This window comes from Sebastes umbrosus, chromosome 7 (genome assembly GCF_015220745.1).
Source record: "Sebastes umbrosus isolate fSebUmb1 chromosome 7, fSebUmb1.pri, whole genome shotgun sequence".
In the NCBI taxonomy this organism is placed as follows: Eukaryota; Metazoa; Chordata; class Actinopteri; order Perciformes; family Sebastidae; genus Sebastes; species Sebastes umbrosus.
In genome coordinates, this window is record NC_051275.1 from 6,368,735 (window position 1) to 6,385,135 (window position 16,401).

Here is a 16,401-nt window from a genome sequence, read left to right on the forward strand (position 1 = left end):
CATTAATAGAACATTAATAGTGAACATTAATAATAAGAACATTAATAGTGAACATTAATAATAAGAACATTAATAGAACATTAATAGAACATTAATAGTGAACATTAATAATAAGAACATTAATAGTGAACATTAATAGAACATTAATAGTGAACATTAATAATAAGAACATTAATAGTGAACATTAATAGAACATTAATAATAACATTAATAGAACATTAATAGTGAACATTAATAATAAGAACATTAATAGTGAACATTAATAGAACATTAATAATAACATTAATAGAACATTAATAGTGAACATTAATAGTGAACATTAATAGAACATTAATAGAACATTAATAGTGAACATTAATAGTTGCCTTCCCGGTGCCTTCAACTCCCTCACCCTCTGTCCCCAGTATCCCCATCACATCAAATCCCAGTCCTGTCCCTCCTCTCTGACTTGGTCCTGTAGTCTTTGTCTTTCAGCCTCATACTTTTTTACAATGAATTAGGATATGCTGCTGCACATTTTCTTTAACACCACATTCCCCCACACTTGTCACTCTTCCTTTTCCCCATTAAAGCCAAAGTGCTATTAAGACCAGTGTGATCCAGTCTGAGTCTTGTTATGATGATTTCTTCCCTTCTGTTCCTTTCTTTATATTTCTTTGTTATGACCAACTTTTGTATTCTGAAATATCCCCCTCCTTCTGGTTCCTCCTCCCATCTTTTCTGCCATATCTCCACTCCTTTCCTTTATTATTTGATTTTTTTTCACCCCGGAACAATAAAAAACAAACGAGTCCGACCTTTTTCCGGAAGATATTAAAGAGCGGAGCGGAAACGGTCCCACCGTATTATTGTTCCCTCTAGTTTTCGCAGCAGGTGGAGCTGTATTTATCAGCTTTTATATTCTTACAGTCGGAACATATTATTGTCCAATAATCTCAGATTAAGCAGTTTAAAACAACGTTAAGGACTGAGACAGAGACATGTTGGACTCAACACGTCTCACAGACAGATAGATGCGTTATAGTTAACGTTAGTCAGTTAGTTCTGTTCGTCAGACTGATACGCGTCTGCAGAGTCTCTTTAATGTCTGAGTGGTGAGTAAACGCGGTGGTGCTGCTGGAGGTGAGTCTTACAGTAGCTATGGAGACAGACCGGAGGACAGACAGCCGGACCTGGGACTGGGACAGTCCTCAGTGCCGAGCCCAGCTGGACGAGGTCTTCTTCCGTCGTCATGACTACATCCAGGCCGGCAGCCCGGAGCACAGAGACTTCTGGTCCTTCTTTGACCGCTTCCAGAGGTTTAAGACAAAGAAGGACATGTCTGCTGGCTCGGGGACAAAAGAGGACAGAGAGGACGGGAGAAAGACTGGAAAGGTAGACCTCGGTCTTCCTAAAGAGTACGATGCTCGCTACCGGATCAATGTGTCAGTGTGCACCGGGGATGTGGAGGAGAAGCTGGGGAAGTCCCAGCACAGAGGCAGACAGAGGTCCTCAGGTCCAGGTAGACAGGAGGTCTCAGACTGCCGCCTGGCTCTCCTGCATTTCCTGGACTTCAGCCAGAGACAGAGTTTTTTAAAGCTGGCCAAGCTCCGCCGGGAGCAGAAGACCCTGCCCATCTTCCAGTACCGGGACCGGATCGTGGAGCTGGTGCAACGTCACCCCGTGGTGGTGGTGGCGGGGGACACGGGCTGTGGGAAGTCCACCCAGGTCCCTCAGTATCTCCTCTCAGCTGGATTCAACCACATAGCCTGCACGCAGCCAAGACGGATCGCCTGTATATCTCTAGCCAAGAGGGTCAGCTTTGAGAGTCTCAACCAGTACGGATCAAAGGTTTGTCATGCACGATCACGTCCAGGTTCTTACAGCTGTGGAGCACCAGCTAGTAAGTCTGAAAAGTTCATAAAGTCATAGTATAGTATGTTTAAAAAAGTCATACAAAAGTCATAAAGTCATAAAGTCATAGTATAGCATGTCGAAAAAAGAGTCATAAAATAGTATGTCGAAATTAAGTCATAAAAAGTCATAAAGTCCTAGTATAGTATGTTTAAAAAAAGTCATAAAGTCCTAGTATAGTATGTCAAATCATAAAATATTTTTATCTATAAAAGAGGGGTCCTGCAGCAAAGGTTTGTGAACCACTGAGCGAGACCATAGACTTATCAAGCACATCTTAAAAACAATTTATTGACTTTGTCTTTGAACATCCAACACATGGGACATCTACAGTAGAAGTACTCTGTCAAAGGCACCTGGACATAAGGGAGTTTTTCCATAGTGGGGGAAAGTAACTAAGTACTCAAGGACTGTACTTAAGTACTATTTTGAGGTACTTCCTTCCATTTTCTGCTACTTTATACTTCTATTCCACTACATCTCAGTGGGAAATATTGTACTTAATATTGTAATTTGCCTGTACATTTAGTTACTAATTATTACTGTGGAGATTCAGATCAATATTACAAAATACAATCAACAAACAAAATAAGATGTATTATTGGTTAAGATAATACTTTATTGCCCAAGGGGAAATCACAAGCTACCCTGCAGTATATGAAGGAGTTACAATGAGCTCCACCTTTACCAGCTGCAATGTTAAAGTGATGAACACATTAGTGCATCACTAATTATAATCCAATAATATAATATATATGATTCTAAAATGGGCCATTTTATTGAGTAATGTCCAAAAATTAGTTGAGTTGCAACTTTGCTTTGATTGTTTTCAGTGAGTGAAAATACTAAACATTTGCTACTAATAGCATCACAAATGTTAACTAATTTCATTCTAAATTGAATATGTTCTTTTCGAGCAAGCAAATAAGCAACCAAGTAAGAAATTTGAAGATATCTCCTTGACTCTAGTAATGTGCGGAGAGCTATAGCTATAAAATCTAATAGATAACATTCATATGAATCAATAGAACATAGTTATTTGTAGATGTAGCCAAATATATTCTCTTAATTTGTTTGCAGCCCTGACTTGATTGTAAACGTATAAAATACATATTAGAAAAAGCTCACAAAATGTGTCATGTTTTGCAGGTGGGGTACCAGATCCGCTTTGAGACCACCCGGACCCCGGCCACCAAACTGCTGTTCCTGACTGAGGGGCTGCTGCTCCGACAGATCCAGCAGGACAAGACGCTGGAGCAGTATCAGGTGCTGATCGTGGACGAGGTCCACGAGAGACACCTCCACTGTGACTACCTTCTCGGGGTTCTGCGCTCTCTGCTGACTGACCACCCGGACTTGCGGCTCATTCTCATGTCGGCCACCATCAACATCAAACTGTTCTCTGACTATTTCAATAGTGCTCCTGTGCTGCAGGTACCAGGCAGGCTGTTTCCTATCCAGGTAAGCAGAGGACAGCGCTCCTCACAGATGGAAACATGAATCTCACTAGAAGAAATTAGTTCTCTGAGGCGACGCTCAAAGACACTGGAAGTGTCAAGACTTATCTATATTTGATTTGTGATGCATCCACAAATGACCAAAAAAAATGTATCCATTACTATCAGAAATATTGAGAGTAATTGACACAGTGATATAAACGCTTGTTAAAATGTATCATTATGTTAGTTTAAAATCTTCTTGGTGGTCTAGATTTCAAATGGCTGCCTGCAATACAAATTTGAAGCATTAAATTAGGAAATTATGTTCCAAAAGTAACATTTTCAGGGTTTGAGAATTTGTTAGATATTTTCTTTTAAATTGCATCCAATGTTTTTCTCTCTCTGTTTCCTGTACTAAGGTGATATACCAGCCCATTCCACCCGAGGAGCAGCCCTCACGTTCAGAGAAACTGGATCCCAGACCGTACCTGCGCATCCTGCAGGGCATCGATCAGCGCTACCCTCCAGAGGAGCGCGGCGACCTGCTCCTCTTCCTCAGCGGCGTGGCGGAGATCTCCGCCGTCCAGGAGGCCTGTCAGGTTTATGCCACGCACACACGTCGTTGGATCGTCTTACCGCTGCACAGCACCCTCTCGCTGGCCCAGCAGGATAAGGTAACAGTCAGCTTCGTTTGGATTAGAGTGGACATCCGATGTTTAAATCTGACATGTTGGTTACGGTTCTAATTCTCTGTCATTTTTATTCTTCAGGTGTTTGACATTTCTCCCCCTGGGGTGAGGAAGTGCATCATCTCTACTAATATTGCTGAGACCTCAGTGACAATAGATGGAGTGCGCTTTGTTGTAGACTCAGGTAAGGCACTAATAGGACTCTCGTTGCTGGGGATTCACTTTTTAGAATTTAAAATTGTCTTAAAAACTGAAACCCGCAAAAGACAGTAATGTTAATGCCAGTCAGATGATCCACCATCATTTTCAGAGGGTTAAAAGTAGGCCAAGTCAACCAAGAACTGAGGAGGAGGATGATTCTCATGTTTAGATCATAATGATCAATGAGACAGGCAGAGTCTCTCACTTTTAGATGGTTAAATGATGTTAGAAATAGGCCTACCAGTAGGCTGCAATTAATTAATATTTGGTCTATAACAAGACAATTCATTTACAACATATATATCAGATTACCTTGTTTTTTTGTGTAACTGTTACTGGTGCATTCTGGTCAGATTTAATTTTTTTTTATTATAAAAACAAGATTTGATCTTCAACATTTTTTTTTAAAAAGGAGTCTTGAAAAAAAGGCTGTGTCTCACAATCAAGGTCAATATGGCAGCTGTATTATAAACATGTCAATCCTGTCTGCACAAAAATAACACTGTATAAGAACCCGGCAGGGTGTGTGCTTTGCGAGCACACAAAAGGCAGGGGGGCACCTGCTAAAATCTTGCCTAGGGCACCGAATTGGTCAGGGCTGGCTCTGACAACCATATAAAATGATTGTTTTGTTATTCATTCTTTTACAGGGAAGGTAAAGGAGATGAGCTTCGATCCTAAGGCCAAGATGCAGCGTCTGCAGGAGTTCTGGATCAGCCGAGCCAGCTCCGAGCAGAGGAAAGGTCGAGCCGGGCGTACGGGTCCAGGAGTGTGTTACCGCCTGTACGCCGAGTCTGACTACGACGCCTTCGCACCTTATCCCGTCCCTGAAATCCACAGAGTGGCTCTGGACTCCCTCATTCTTCAGGTAACAACGTCCATCCTGTAGAAAAGCAGGCTGGCAATTCTTCTTTTTTAATTCTTCAAAGTTACATTCCAGCTTTTATTTATGACATTTTTGTTCCTGCAGATGAAGAGCATGTGTCTTGGAGATCCACTTTCTTTTGTCTTCATTGATCCACCTCCAGCTGCTAGTATCCAGACTGCAGTCACTTATCTGAAGGAGCAGGGGGCGCTAGACGGTCGCGGTGAACTGACCTCTATTGGTAGTTTGCTGGCGCAGCTGCCTGTGGATGTGGTCATAGGTAAGATGCTCTTCACCAAACTCATGTTGTAGTTTGTTTATTTTAATGCGTCCACGCAGTCGACAGCCGTGGTCGGAGGTGTTATGTTTTCGGGTTGTCCGTCCATCTGTCCGTCTGTATGTACGTACCACTGTCCGCTCCATTGTTGTGAACGTGATATCTCGAGAACACCTTGAAGGAATTTCTTCAAATTAGGCACAAACACCCACTTGGACTTCAGGATGAACTGATTAAAATTTGGAGGTCAAAGGTCAAGGTCACTGTGACCTCACAAAACACGCTTTTGGCCATAACTCAAGAATTAATGTGCTAATTATGACAATTTTACACAAATGACTAACAGGATGAAATGATGAAGTTATGACATTTTGGACGGACATGGATGTAAACTGTTTAACTTGACAGGTTTTTTTATATTGTCAGTTTTTTCTTGAAGCTGACAACAGAACAATATGATTGCAAACGGTTGAATAGAGTTTAAGTAGCATAATTTCAGGCCTAATTTCACTTGAAATTATTATATGAACTATCACAACTAATTTGTCAATGACATACTGGAGTTTAAAAGTGCTACATGTCCAGTAGCAGCTAGATTTAGGTAAGTATGTGTTTGTGTTCATTCAGGGAAGATGCTGGTGCTGGGCTCTGTGTTTAAACTGCTGGATCCCGTGTTGACGGTGGCGGCAGCCCTCAGTGTTCAGTCACCTTTCCTGCGCAGCTCACAGCACAACCCAGACTGCGCCACTGCCCGCCAGCCCCTGCACAGCAACCACGGAGACCCCTTTACCCTGCTAAACACCTTCAATGCCTGGGTGGAGGTCAGTCATGGAAACGATATGAACTGATTTAAATATAAGATTCTCTTCATTGTTCATAAAACTGTTCATCTTTGGGCTCATCAGGTGAAGGGAGAGAGAGGCGGTGGCTCGAGGAAGTGGTGCCGGAGGAGAGGCCTGGAGGAGCAGCGTCTATATGAGATGGTCAACCTGCGCAGACAGTTCAAGGCAGGCTACTGACACCGTAGTTCACACATAAAAATAACACATTTGACAAGTTTTTTTTGTTGTGTGAACAACACTATTTAACAACATGAGCTTCCTCTGTGGTTAACAGGACTTGCTGAAGAGCCACGGCCTGCTGGAATCAGAGAGAAGCGCTCCCTCTGGTGGTGACCGCGTGCAGCGCAGAGAGAGGCTCACCGAGAGGAGGAAGCTGCATCAGCTGAAGAGAGATCACGAGAAGCAGGAGAGCAGCAGACGTAAAGTCCTGAGGATGGACGAGGGCCAGGACGGAGAGTTCTCCTCGGGATCAGACGCGGAGGGGGCCGGCAGAGGAAAGAAGGATAAAGAGGGATCAGGACAGGACGTGGACATTCAGGTAACATTGAAAAAAGGTTGCTACCAAGCAACACCAATGCCTAACACTCAACTTGAAACCCTGTCCACTCATTTTTTTGTGCTATTTTGTGGTACATTTATGATTCTCTAAGCAGAATTAAATCAAACGTGTAATTGATCTGCCTCTTATTCCTGCAATCTTTAAAAGTTATAATTTAAAAATTTCAATTTATAGAGGCCAGTACTGCTTTGTGAATTATATTTGTGTCAGATTTTACCAGTTTGACTGCAGCAATTTGCAGAAAGACCTAGCAGGACGTTTTGTGGGTCCTCCTGGTATCAATAAACTAGTAGAATTGACAACAAGGAGTTTTATCAGGATATTATCTCATTTGTAATGGAAAAAAGCCACCACCTGGTAACAAAGCTAGTCATCCTTACAGAGGTAGATATGTCTGTGTCTTTGTTTATGTTTGAGACAGTTAACATCTGAGTGATCTCTCCGTGTGGTGCTGTTTGGCCTCCAACAGGAGGTGAAGTTCAAGTTGCGACACAACGTGTCGGAGCTGCAGGAGGCGGCCAACGTCAGTCAGGACATGTCCTCCCGCCAGCAGGCTCTGCTCAAGCTGCTGCTTTGTCGAGGCCTCTACCCTCAGCTGGCGTTGCCCGACGAACACAACTCCACCCGCAAGGACTCCGAGCAGGTCAGGCCTCCCGCTGCACCCATCCCAGCTTATAGGTTTCAATGATACACTGAAAGGGAAACCCCCTGTGTCAGTAAACCAATTGTTTCAACAGTGATTTTAGTGATTCCACTTTGTGATTTTACATTTTTTTAGGTGTTTCACACAAGGAATAAGCAGGGAGTGGTGATCCACCCGACCAGTGTGTTTGCCAGTGACCCGGAGGTGTTACAAGTGCCTGAGGATGACACCAGAGAAATGGGTAAACCTCTGAAACAACTTCTTTAAAAAGTACTACATGTAGATTTTTAGGTATATTTAAAAGTAATAACTCTGCTATGAAAGCCAAAAACAAAACAAAACACACCTTTACATTTCATCGGGAGATAAACCATGGTAACTTATTAAATCCACCTTTACGAGACATTTAAACTCACTAACAATTCACACTTGATTTCTAAATAATTTTAAGTACTGCCTGAATTATTGAATATTTAATCAGCTACTAACCAAAAATGTGTCTAAGTTACTTTTAAATCTAAAAAAGACAACATCGGTTGTTTGTAATGATAATATTCAGGCCAAAATAGTTTTCTTCATGTTGCAAAGACGATATTTCTACCTGCTCATTCTGCACTTGAAGAACAGCGGCCACCATTTTTCTCAGCAGTGGTTTAATTTATTTACAGTTAAACAGATGTATTAATGCACTCCAACGCTCCATGTGTCTATTCCTTGGCCTCTTGATCCGCTGATGAAGTCTTTTTGTTTTGTCCTCATACGTCTCTTTCTTTCTCTCTTCTTATTGTGCATGTCTCTCATCATGTCTCATTTGTCTCTCCCTCTTTGTCTCTGTTTCCTGCCTGCAGGGCCTGATAGACGGGACAGCAGCAGACACCAGCTGCTAGCCTTCGTCACTCTGTTGGAGACCAACAAGCCGTATTTGTCCAACTGCGTGCGGGTTCCAGCACTGCAGGTTAGTACCAGATGTGGAATGTCCCTGTTCCCACCACTAATTGCTAAATGTTTTTTTGACAAATCCTCTTGGATTAAAGGTATAATGTGCAAAAAATTCCAGCAATTTGGCTAGTTAGTTAGTTGTGTGTTTATTTGTGCTTCAGAACGTAATCACCGTGAACCATTCCGATGCCATGTGTTTACAAACAGCAACCGACAACTGTTACATGTTATACCTTTAACCCTGATACAGTTCTGTATTATGTTGAAGTAACCTGACATAGTGATGGTAAAGCTGTAGTTTTAGGATGTGATTACTGAGTAGGACAAAGAGTCAGTGTGATGAATTATCAATTTGCTGTTTCCAGTATTGCAGTATTGTTGATTCATTTGTACCAAGTAACACTGTTTTAATGACACATATGGATTACTTTACTTACTTTTTGTTGTCCTGGTGTGGGTTGCTATTTGAGTTCTTTCTCACAGATTAACATATAGAAATTTCTGTGATAATAGAAAAAGATAGTATAAGAATGATTCCTGTAGGAAAAACTGTTTACGGGTACATTACACAGACAGACACAAAATGCAAATAAACAGTTTGTTATACAGCAGAGAGAGAGAGGGAAAAGGACTTGCAACAAAGGTCATCATCTGGATGCAAACTGGGAATGCTGCTGTTCATGGCTGGCGCCAGCAATTCCTAGACAACCAGATTTTTATTATTTTAGTGTCACAAAACCACCTGTATAGTATTCTCTCATTATTGTGGGCAACATACACCGATCAGCCATAACATTAAGACCACTGACAGGTGAAGTGAATAACATTGACTATCTCGTTACAATGGCACCTGGCAGTGGGGGGATATATCAGGCAACAAGTGAACATTTTGAACTTTGAACTTTGTGTTAGAAGCAGAAAAAATGGTCAAGCGTGAGGAGGATGTGAGTGACTTTGACAAGGGCCAAATAGTGCTGGCTAGACGACCGGGTCAGAGCATCTCCAAAACTGCAGCTCTTGTGGGATGTTCCCGGTCTGCAGCGGTCAGGACCTACCAAAAGTGGTCCAAGTAAGGAAAGCCGGTGAACCGGCGACAGGGTCAGACCCGAGGCACGTGGGGAGCGAAGGCTGGCCCGTGTTGTCCGATCCAATAGAAGAGCTACTGGGGCTCAAATTGCTGAAAAAGTTAATGCTGCTTCCGATAGAAAGGTGTCAGAGCACATAGTGCATCTCAGTTTGTTGCGTACGGGCCTGCATAGCCGCAGACCGGTCAGGGTGCCCATGCTGACCCGTGTCCACCTCCAAAAGCGCCTACAATAGGCACGTGAGCATCAGAGCTGGACCACGGAGCAATGGAAGAAGGTGGCCCGGTCTGATGAATCACGTTTTCTTTTACATCATGTGGATGGCAACGAGTTCAAGGTGTTGACTCGGCCTCCAAATTCTCCAGATCTCAATCGAATCGAGCATCTGTGGGATGTGCTGGACAAACAAGTCCCAGGCCCCACCTCGCAACTTACAGGACTTAAAGGATCTGCTACTGACGGCTTGGTGCCAGATACCACAGCAGACCTTAAGAGGTCTAGTGGAGTCCATGCCTCGACGGGTCAGGGCTGTTTTGGCGGCAAAAGGGGGACCTACTCAATATTAGGCAGGTGGTCATAATGTTATGGCTGATCGGTGTATCTTTCTCGTATCATGATCTAATCCATATAGCCTTCCTCTGGTCCATTCACACATCATGTAGTAGTATTAATGCTCTGTGTATCTACATGTGCTCACTAGGCTCTGCTGCTGGTAGCAAACTCTGTGGACAGTAACGCCGACTGTACGCGTCTGGTGGTGGACGGCTGGCTGGAGCTGGAGCTGAGGGAGCCGGAGGAGGCCCTGAAGGTGCTGTCCACAGCTCTGACCCTCAGGGCCGAGTGGGAGCGCCTCCTGTTGACCCAGCTGGGACAGAGCACTATGAAGGGATCGGAAGCTCAGGGGGTGCCCCGCAAAGTCACGGAGAAGCTGAGCGAAAGCCTGGTCCGCTTCCTGCTCTACACTGAGGTACTGATGCAGCACTGACCTAGTGGTTGCAGTATGATGCGCCCCCAAAAACAGGCCTGAACGATAGGTCATACACATAGTAATTATGTTTATGTATGTGTCTGTATTGTTGTTCCTTTCTACTCTCCAGACATTCTCAGTGACTCCGATGCTCATTCACATTTTACAGTCTCATTTAATATACTCTTTCTGTACTCTCTGTGTGCCTCTTACCGTCCCTCCCAGGTCACTTACAGCCTACGGCGACTCACAGCTTTCCAGACCCAGAACCTGTACGTCGGCCCTCGGTCTCAGTCTGAGCTGTCTCCCACAAAAGCTCCAGATGTGAACCCGCTGTTTCCAGGAGTCGAGGCCAAGCCGGACCCCATTAAAGGAGGCCTGCGTGTCTCCGGCTTCTTCAACTACAACTGTCTGGCTGTGAGTCCATTTGAAATCGATCTAGACAAGCATTCTCTTTAAAAAGGTGGAAAATAAATGTTTCAACTGCTGGCAAATTCCCATTATGTTTATTTTGTGGGAAATTGTGTATTGTTAGAGGTCGGTGTTGAAAAGGGGGTAGCCTGGACGTAACTTTGGTCAAGCTTGGAGCTCTACATTACCTCAACAACTGCTCCAACAGAGCAGCTGGATTATATTAGAATACTGGTTGAACAGATCAGCCTCCATGTGCTAGTGTATGAATGTAAAACAGGGTCACATGGCGACATACCTTTCCTGATTAAATACAGGGAACAAAGTAGTTGCTAGCTAGGTATCTCTTCCTTAAATGAAATTATATTTCATTTTGGCCTTTTAACTTAACATGAACTGATCACCACACCTGACAGAGATCGTATTAAGTGTCATCTATCCTTGTGTTTCCACTCTGTGATTTGCAGAACTCAAAGGATCTCTACAGCGAGTGTTTACGTACTTTCTGGAGCTGTCCTAACTGTGACCTCTACATGCCTCTGACTCCACTGGAACGCATGCAGCACGAGGCCTCCTGCAGGCCGGCAGGAGAACAGCAGCAGACGGAGGAAGGTCAGGAATTTCTTATGTTGATATTTATTTTGAGGGTATCTGTGGGTATTTCTTGAACACATGCACCAGCTGACTTAAAGTCTGCAGTAGGTAAAATTGGAGCAAATATGATTTCAAAAAGTTATGTTTTATAAAACAATCACTATATCCGGACAGAAGTGCATGAGACAGGTAATCTGAAAAAAAATCATGTGCCTCTGTGTCCTCCGGTGCTCCTAATGACATCTGCAAGATTTCACAGACCAATCAGAGCTGATCTGGAGCCTTGCCGTCTCTGAACAGCTGTCAATCACTCACAAACTCTGATCAAACGGTCAAACTAGGCAGCACTGATCAAATATGAATCAATATTCTGTTACTGTAATGCCTATTTCTCACATAAAATGTTTTCAGAAACATCTTGTAGTGTACTGTTTAGCTGTAAAATGAGAATGTTTATGACCCGGCCGCCATGTCGCCATCAGTTGAGGAAATACCAAGCACCGCCCACAAGCCGGAGCAAACTTTCTCATTTTACAGCTAAACAGTAAACTACAAGATGTTTCTGAAAACATGTGAGGCGAGAAATAGGCATTACAGTAACAGAATATTAATTCATATTTGATCAGCGCAGCCTAGTTTGGTCGCAGTTCGCGAGTGATTGACTGCTGCCTTTCGTTGAATGAACAGCCAATAGGAACGCTCTCTCTCTCTGAAATGACCTGTGATTGGCCATAGTCTCCCGTCACAGGCTAGATTTTCTAAAGCCTGAAAACAGAGCAATGAGGACATGCAGAATTCTAGTTATCTCTCAGAACACTTGAATTACAATATGCTGAAAGGTTATTATGGAATTTTTGCCCAATGACGCCAAAAACATTCTGCCTACTGCTGCTTTAAGAGATGAATAATTTGAGACTAATTGTGGAAGTATGTGTTTTCAGGGCCAGAAGATGGAAAGGCGAGCTCCTCCTCAGCGTCCAGCCTCAACAGAGTTTATCACTGTGACGTCTGTAATGAAGACCTGACCCTCACCTCCACCGAGATCCTCAAACACAAAAGGCACCACATGTACTCTGCCAAGTAACTGACCACAGCACCTAAAGGACAACAGCTAATCACAAACGGACAGATTTGAGTTTATAGAATGAAGTTGTTGTCACATTTGTGTCACCGTTCTTCTTCCCATTTGTACTTGAGTAACTTTATTAAAGCACTATTACTTCCCTCTAATGATCACTGGGTGTATTTGCTGTAGCTCTCTGCACCGTTCTGTTCCAATAGAAGATATCCACATTTGTAAAAATCTGTTCCAAAATTTCAACATATTCAAAGGCTGGAAACAAAAGAACACTTTCATATTTTTTTTCAACAGGCACAGTGAGTCAATGACACGCACACATGAGAGAGAAGTAGACACTGATTTAAAATATAGAGTGAGGGTTTAATAATGATACAAACCCACGATATGTAACACCTCAAAGCAGCACATTGGCACAAAGTCAGAAGTAAGACAGCACGGAAGATAAAAACCTGTCTCAAAAAAATAAAGAATCAGAATAAATATCTCAATAAATAAATAAACAGGTAATATCTCATTAATTACTTTGAAACTAATAAATACGTACATTTGAAAATATGCACATTGGCAGAAATCAATAACCCAAAAAAGTAAAATAGTACTTAACACAGAGTTACTTAGAAATCATAAGTTATTGATTACTCAAATCAAAAGGCACATTTATTAAGATGTAAGAATGGGGCCTGCAATTGTGACCGCATGACTGTCAGTACTGTACTCTAACACCATTTCTGAACCAGAAGTAGCAAACTGTGTGCAATGGCTTTACTAGTTCTGTATATCTGCACCATCGAGTGAACGTGTGTGTCTGTGTGCAGGTCTATGCGTTGCAGATTTGTGGGGATAGTGTGTGTGTGTGGGGGACAAAGGGTTAATTTAAAGATCAAGGAATGGCAGTCTAGTGACTGAGTCTGCTGCCATTGTGACAGCATGTCTTTTTTTTTTTTTTAAGTGGACCAACATTGTTGGAAGGCTGGCCTAGTAGTGAAGACGACCGTCCCATAACCAAGAGGTCAAGGGTCGTGTTCATCAGCAGCTGTGTGTCCTGACTGAACCCTACTTACTGCCTGTTCACTCACTTTAAGTCACTTTGGATAAGAAGTTCTTGGCTAAACCTAAAATGTAAATAATCTGGTGAAGCTTCTGAAAGGTTCATTCTGCCATAATTCAAGGTCCTTGTACAGAGCGTACTGTATGTATTCCCATCTTTCATTTTAAAGGATTCAAAAGAGAGAAATAACCCCCACGGATTCTCTTATGCTGTTAGAATATCATCATTCTGAGATGCTCAGTGCATTTCATGAGTTATTTTGAGATTATTTGTTGCACAACCTTCGTAATCAACGTCTACCTTGCTTACGGATTTCTTACATTTTTTTATGAAATCTTTCAACAACTCAGCAACTCATTTTCACTCCCAACTCGTTAAGTAGTGTGGTCGGCACCCCTCGGCATTGGAGACCGACGCACGGGGGGTATCCCTCTTGTGTTACTTTTGGACGGACCAGGGACGGCGTGTCAGTATCAGCTCGTTACATGCATAGCGTCCTTTCAAAATAAACTTCCGTTTTCACAGGAAGTTAGGTTTAGGCAACACAACCACTTAGTTAGGGTTAGGAAACGGTCGTGGTTGATGTTAACTTCACTGACTAGTGACTCACGTGAATCACGGAACTGGCGATACAGACGAGTCATGTGACTAAAGACCGACGTGACAAAATAAGTCAACGTTACTTTTAGTTTCACACAGGACACGAACAGCGGTCTCCTGGCTGAAGGTCTTGCTTATTGGACTCATCCACCACCCTCTCCGCCTGTCCTGATCGGACTCTCACGCTATTAATACTACGTCACTTGCTCCGACCGTAGAATAACGCCACAGGTGGGTTTACATTGGAGTTAGTTGAAAGCCCGGTTCGTCCGCCATACTGTTGCTAACGGGTGCCTTGGTGTGTCAGTTTCCGATGCCGAGGGGCGCTGCCCAGTCGGCGGTATTTGACGTGTTGGGAGTGAGAACGGGTTGAGAGAAGCAGGCGTAAGCTTGTTGTATTCAGTAGTTGGTTCTTCATGTCGGCGAAGAGACCAATGACAACAGCTGTAAGGATATGAGAGCCTCAGTTTTTTCGGTCAACAAACAAAATGTGAATCTAGTGGCTGCGGCAAATTTCTGTAGAGTAACGAGTGGTATCTCTACCTCTTCTATTATATATATTAACTTCATAGCATGATTTTTTGGCATGATTATTAAACACCGGTGTGGGGAGGCTGTACATACAAAAGGCTCTTTAATTCGTTGAATATGTTGACATATTAAAGGTACAGTGTGTAGGATTTGGCGGCATCTAGTGGTGTGGTTGCAGATTGAAACCAACTGAGTACCCCTCCGCTCACTCCTCCCTTTCCAAGAATGCGATAACGTGAGCCGCCGAGTGCAAAACCACCGTAACGCCGTTGGCCTCGCTCAGAGGCCGTCCTTACCATAATAACACTACTTCAGGAGCAACGGAAGCCAGACGGCGGCTGGCGGAACCACAGTTTTGTACTCTGCGGCTCACGTTACCGCAGTTTCACAACTACGGAGAACTACGGTGGCCTTCAGGTAACGTAAAAACGCAAAAGGCTCTGTACAGCCAGTGTTTGGTTTGTCCGTTCTGGGCTACTGTAGAAACATGGCGGAGCAACGTGGCGGACTCCGTGAAGAAGACCCGCTCCCTATGTAGATATAAACGGCTCATTGAAAGCTAACGAAAACACAACGATTCTTAGTTTCAGGTGTTAAATGAAAACATAGTTATGAATATTATATTCCATTTCTGCTTATAGATCAACCGAAATGTTACACACTGTTCCTTTAAGAATAAGATTAAACAAATTCTGTTAACAAAATCTGTTAGGGCTGTGATGGAAATAACTTTTAATCTACCCTTGGCCAGTTAAAAAAATATAATATACCACCAATCAGCAAAATAGACCCAGAAATGCAAGGTACATCACCAGAAGCATTTTTTTTTTTTAAATGTCTAGGGGTGAATTTATCTTTAAGCTCAGCTATAAGCTTACAAAAACCTTCCTCGCGCACTATTTAGCCTCCTCAGCACCTTGAGTGGAATAAGAACATGAAGGATTGTTTCTACTCGGCCACACCACCTCGTCGATTGCTACGAGGCAGCGGGAACGTTTGAATAGGGTTAGGACAGGACTTAAAATAGCAGCTTTTTAGACTTCATACTTAAAGCAACATTCAGCAAACACATCTGCCACTGTGCCCAAACAAAGACCGACCGCCATTCGTCTTTTTCAAGTTAACGGGTCTCTTTTCTCATCACAGGGTCAACAGTCTACAGCACGTGTAAATGTCACACCTGTGAGCTACGTGCTGCTGCTCAAAGACAAGCTCGTGTTCCTATTTATCATTTTCTGCTTGATATCGAACACAATAACACACTACAGTATTCAGTTCCGACACTTTTCGATTTTCCTAACGTTGAGCGACTGGTACAAAAATACTCTTTCAATACATTGTTCATTGCACTTCGTTTTTTTGGTGGCGTCTGATTCAAAGGCCTAGACACGTCTACAGATTGGTTAGCGTGGGGTCCTGTTTACTTTTTCTTTGGGGTGGGACTGCGTCGTGTACATTAGGTAGAATAGACTCGCTCAGAGGCCTCAGTTGTAAGCACCTTGACTGATTCAACAAGTACAGTGGTGGGATGTGATGTTTTCTATTATTAATATTGAAAATACATGGAAAGATGAAAAACTATGTGAAAAGTGAGGGTGTTTAATGTTCGACACATTCTTAATTTTCCTTTTTTAGAAAACAAAAATAACCTTGTGTTTGGTTACAAAGGACCATAATGAATCACATTATGACTTTTAAGTCTTTGTGGTTGTCATTGCAACTTCCCTTAGCGTTAAT

General features: G+C 42.9%; 1 protein-coding gene across 1 annotated transcript; it reads left to right on the forward strand.

Annotated features, from left to right (window-relative positions):
* The first annotated feature begins 829 nt into the window (after positions 1-829).
* Positions 830-12,634, forward strand: dhx34 (DEAH (Asp-Glu-Ala-His) box polypeptide 34). Its single transcript, XM_037774248.1, has 16 exons — positions 830-1,830; positions 3,043-3,354; positions 3,752-4,006; positions 4,103-4,205; positions 4,873-5,090; positions 5,193-5,367; positions 5,992-6,185; positions 6,270-6,371; positions 6,481-6,744; positions 7,235-7,408; positions 7,544-7,649; positions 8,257-8,363; positions 10,133-10,399; positions 10,625-10,816; positions 11,278-11,422; positions 12,346-12,634. The coding sequence occupies exons 1-16, from the start codon at positions 1,141-1,143 to the stop codon at positions 12,486-12,488; spliced, it is 3,447 nt and encodes a 1,148-aa protein (XP_037630176.1). The 5' UTR covers positions 830-1,140; the 3' UTR covers positions 12,489-12,634.
* Positions 12,635-16,401: the final 3,767 nt, after the last annotated feature.

What these genes read in the sequence shown, in the direction of transcription:
- dhx34 (XM_037774248.1), top strand. Translation starts at nt 1,141, where the DNA reads ATGGAGACAGACCGGAGGACAGACAGCCGGACCTGGGACTGGGACAGT. An exon ending in CGCTGGCCCAGCAGGATAAG is followed by an intron (nt 4,007 to 4,102) that starts GTAACAGTCAGC and finishes TTTATTCTTCAG; the next exon opens with GTGTTTGACATTTCTCCCCC. An exon ending in GACAGGACGTGGACATTCAG is followed by an intron (nt 6,745 to 7,234) that starts GTAACATTGAAA and finishes GGCCTCCAACAG; the next exon opens with GAGGTGAAGTTCAAGTTGCG.